Source organism: Cynoglossus semilaevis, unplaced genomic scaffold, assembly GCF_000523025.1.
Source record: "Cynoglossus semilaevis isolate Cse_v1.0 unplaced genomic scaffold, Cse_v1.0 scaffold302, whole genome shotgun sequence".
In the NCBI taxonomy this organism is placed as follows: domain Eukaryota; kingdom Metazoa; phylum Chordata; class Actinopteri; order Pleuronectiformes; family Cynoglossidae; genus Cynoglossus; species Cynoglossus semilaevis.
In genome coordinates this window covers 32149-35893 of record NW_007585121.1, presented here as the reverse complement: position 1 = coordinate 35893, position 3745 = coordinate 32149, and the positions used below count along the sequence as shown (strand labels likewise).

The 3745-nt window shown below is 42.8% G+C and overlaps 1 protein-coding gene across 3 annotated transcripts in view; it reads left to right on the top strand.

Annotated features, from left to right (window-relative positions):
* Positions 1 to 3276, top strand: part of zc3h14 (zinc finger CCCH-type containing 14) — a 4976-nt gene extending 1700 nt beyond the window's left edge. For 2 of the 3 annotated variants that reach the window (XM_025053730.1, XM_025053729.1), the window contains exons 7-17: positions 1 to 171; positions 287 to 387; positions 480 to 638; positions 801 to 866; positions 966 to 1122; positions 1273 to 1478; positions 1572 to 1710; positions 1810 to 1949; positions 2047 to 2129; positions 2245 to 2351; positions 2472 to 3276. The exon at positions 1 to 171 is cut by the window's left edge and continues 2 nt beyond it. In XM_025053730.1, the coding sequence (XP_024909498.1) occupies positions 1 to 171; positions 287 to 387; positions 480 to 638; positions 801 to 866; positions 966 to 1122; positions 1273 to 1478; positions 1572 to 1710; positions 1810 to 1949; positions 2047 to 2129; positions 2245 to 2351; positions 2472 to 2475 (1333 nt within the window). In that variant the 3' untranslated portion in view covers positions 2476 to 3276. The remainder of the gene's footprint in view (positions 172 to 286; positions 388 to 479; positions 639 to 800; positions 867 to 965; positions 1123 to 1272; positions 1479 to 1571; positions 1711 to 1809; positions 1950 to 2046; positions 2130 to 2244; positions 2352 to 2471) is intronic. The other variant, XM_025053731.1, reaches the window with a different exon arrangement.
* The last annotated feature ends 469 nt before the right edge of the window (positions 3277 to 3745 follow it).

Here is a 3745-nt window from a genome sequence, read left to right as displayed (position 1 = left end):
GGAAGAAATTTCAAGGAAACGTAAGGCTCCAGTTGCAAGTTCAGTGGTGCGAGTGAACAGAGCAGCAGATGAAGACAGTGATGATGTGGAGGAGGAAGAGGATGAGGATTCTAACTATGGAGGAAGAGGCGTTTCCAGCAGAGTGTCTCTGCCTTCCAAACCAGAACGCAAGTATGTTTTTCTTTTTACTCAAACTGTGATTTCAATTGAAAATCTTTCCCAAGATGAGTCTGGTCTCATAACAAAGCCTTCTTAAACAAACTCTTAAATATTATTATTATTTCAGACCCACTTTGCCGCCAGCCAAGCAAGCCAACAGAAACCTGATACTGAAAGCCATATCTGAGGCTCAAGACTCAATCACTAAAACCACATCCTTCACTACAAGTACGTGTTCCTTCACACAGACTTGTGTATAATATTTTTTTAGTATCATGAGGCCACTCCTCTCACTTGCTTCTTTAATTTTTCCCTCACAGTTCCACCCAAGCAGACTGTTCCCGTGGCTCCTCGCGCTCGCTTGGCCAGCAGTGAGGAAATGACAGCCGCTATACAGCTGGTGCAGAAGCACCTCCACACTCTGGCTCCCAGAGTGCAGGCCTACACACCTGCAGGTCAATCTCCTCCAAGACCTCAAGGTATGTCAAGAATAACACAAAACAACATATGTGTACTCCTAACCTTGCCTTTCTCTATCCAAAAAATGTAACCGCCCTTATATGTATATATGTTTTGTTTAACGTCATGTCAGACATTAAATAATAAAACTGGTTCAATATTTTTTTACATTTCCTTCCCAGCTCCGTTGAGATCTTTATCTTCCCGCCTGCAGCTGGATGTAGCAGCTGGAAGAGAACGTGTTTATGGTGAGTCTTCTTCAACAGTGATTTTTGTGTTTTTCCACTGGTGTTTTGCTGAAATCAGTCACTTTATTCACACCGTCTGCATTTGTGTTGAACTTGCAGGTGTGGAGGTTAATGCTGGCAATGAGGAAAAACCCTTTGATACCCGCTCCTTTATAATGAATCGTCCTCAACTGGAAGAGTCTCAGACAAGAGCCCAACAGCAACTGCAGGTTAAGGGGGAAGTCCATTCTGCTGTGCCACGCACCGTACAGGCCAGGTACACACACACACACCTGCTGAAGTCTGCTGTCTAGTCCTGTACAAGTGCATGGTCATAATGTCGGACATGTTCTTTTTTTTTTCAAACCTAACACATGTATAGTGGTCAATTGTTGGTTCCTATTTTTCTGCTTTTTCACCACATCAGTAAGGACACGGTTGACTCGGCCAGCCCAAAGTTTATAGTGACCTTGGATGGGATCCCCAGTCCGCTGGGAAACCTGGAAGACTGTGACATGGAGCTGGATGATGTGAGGCCTCCCATAAAAATCACAGAGGCCATTGTCCAGGCCAACCGAGGGCCAAAGCTCAGTGTCCTGCAGAGGCTTCAGGGAGTGGTCACATTATCAGATGGTGAGTACATTACTCTGGTTTCATGACCAAAATGTTTGCTCTCAGGTTAAGTTATTGACCTCACCTGGTTATTTGGCTCTTTTTTAATCACAGATAATGAAATGGACACTGATATGGCGGGTGAGGACACTGTCCCTGTTAAGAAACAGAAAGTGATGGAGCGTTGTAAGTTCTGGCCAGCGTGTAAAAGTGGAGATGAGTGTTCGTACCATCACCCCACAACACAGTGCAAGTAAGTTCTCGGCTTGGTTAATTACCAATGACTGTTTCATCTGTGCCAGCACCGAAAGTCCTACTGATTACCTTTTGTTACTATTTTCTTTGTCTGAAGAACGTTTCCCAAATGCAGGTTTGGGGATAAATGCCTCTTCATTCACCCCAACTGTAAATACGATGCCAAATGCACAAAGTCTGACTGTCCTTTCACTCATGTCAGCCGCAGAGGAACCGTTGCTGCTCCACACAAACCAGGTATTCTTGTCTCACTGTACAATCATCAGGCACTTCTACAATTCACGCTGTGTATGAATAGATACATTTCATTTATCTAACAATAACATTTTTGCAGCAGTCCAGCCGCCTCCAACAGCCAGTGTATGTCGTTTCTTCCCTGATTGTAAAAAGGTGGACTGTCCGTTTTACCATCCCAAGGTAAGACAATTTGAAATGCAGTCATGATCGTTTGTTTTAATATTGATTTGATTGAACTTTTGGTATCTTCCTATAATTGATTAAAAGCTGGTGTTTCTCATTTTCTTCACCTCAGCCGTGTCGGTTTGCCGGGCAGTGTAAACGAGCAGGGTGTACTTTCTACCATCCAACCACTTCTGTGCCTCCAAGACACGCCCTGAAGTGGACGAAAGCACAGAGCAGGTAAAAAAAAAAAAAAAAGACTACAACGGAGTAAGATACACCTTCCCCATATGAAAATGTCAACATCTATACGTATAAACACTGATGTCTCTCTCTCTCTCCCTCTCCTATATTTAACAGCTAATCTGACCTGGCAGTCTGGCAAAAGGCTGTTGTTCAAGATGTGACACTGAAAGACCGGTATGAGCCGTCTTTGAATTTTTAATTTTTAATTGAAAATATGTTCTTTTTTGGTTTTATTATGTTCTTTAAACTTATTTGCAAGAAATGTGTTTTGTAAGATGAGTATGTTTTTTGCAAGGGTTGCAAACATTAAAATGTTGCACCAACAATGTGTTGTCCCTGTCTTCTTATTCAGCCCTTTGTTTCTGTTGTTGTCATAATAAAGTACTAATTTGTAATGGGATGAAGAGCGTTTTTATGATGTCATGAGAAGTATGCAGAAATATAACATTATTTTCCTGATCTGATGTGATATAGGAGATGTTAATGGACAGTCAGAAAGAAAAGAATATGATGTCGGTTATCGTTATATTCTGTGCGTTTTCTTCTCCACACTCGCGGTACGTTCGTCACTGTGACGTCACATCAGTCAGAGTTCATAGTCAGGGTGAGAGCGTGTGTTCCTCGCCGGGAGCAGTGGCTCGCTCCTATAATCCAAGCTACTGGGAGGCTGAGGCTGGCGGATGGTTTGAGCTCAGGGTTTCTGAGCTGCAGCGGACTGTGTCGAGCGGGTGTCCGCACTAAGTTCGGTATCGATATGGTTCTCCCGGGGGAGCTCGGGAGATCCAGGTCGTCTAAGGAGGGGTGTACCGGCCCAGGTCGGCAACGAAGCAGGTCAAAGCCCCCGTGCCGCTCAGTAGTGGGATCGCGCCCGTGAATAGACGATGTAGTTCTGCCTGAGTAATACAATCAGACCCAGTCTTTTTACACTTAAAATAATTCACACATTATATTTTTACATTAACAAAGAGACCCTACAGTTTCAAACCAAACCTACATTTATTCCTTATTTATAAAGAAACATAAGACACGAGGCGACATTACAGCACCTACATCTGGAGCACAACTGCTATTACTCCACTTGTCCAGCAGAGGGATACAAATCGACACCTCACATTGAACAGCTTCGTGCTCAGTCTTTTTTTACATTCTCCCCAACTCTCTTCACAATATTTGTAAAATGAAAAGCCCAAGTAAAACCATTAATCTGTTTTCCTGCTGAGTCAGAGGACGAGCCAAGGATTTGGTGGGGAAATATGTTCATATCAGACGCAATGGATATTTGTAAATTAGATGTTATAATTTGTCTATATATAAACAACATGTATACAACAACTGAATCTAGAAAAATAAAGAAACAATATCTACAGCGCAGTACATTTAAAATTACG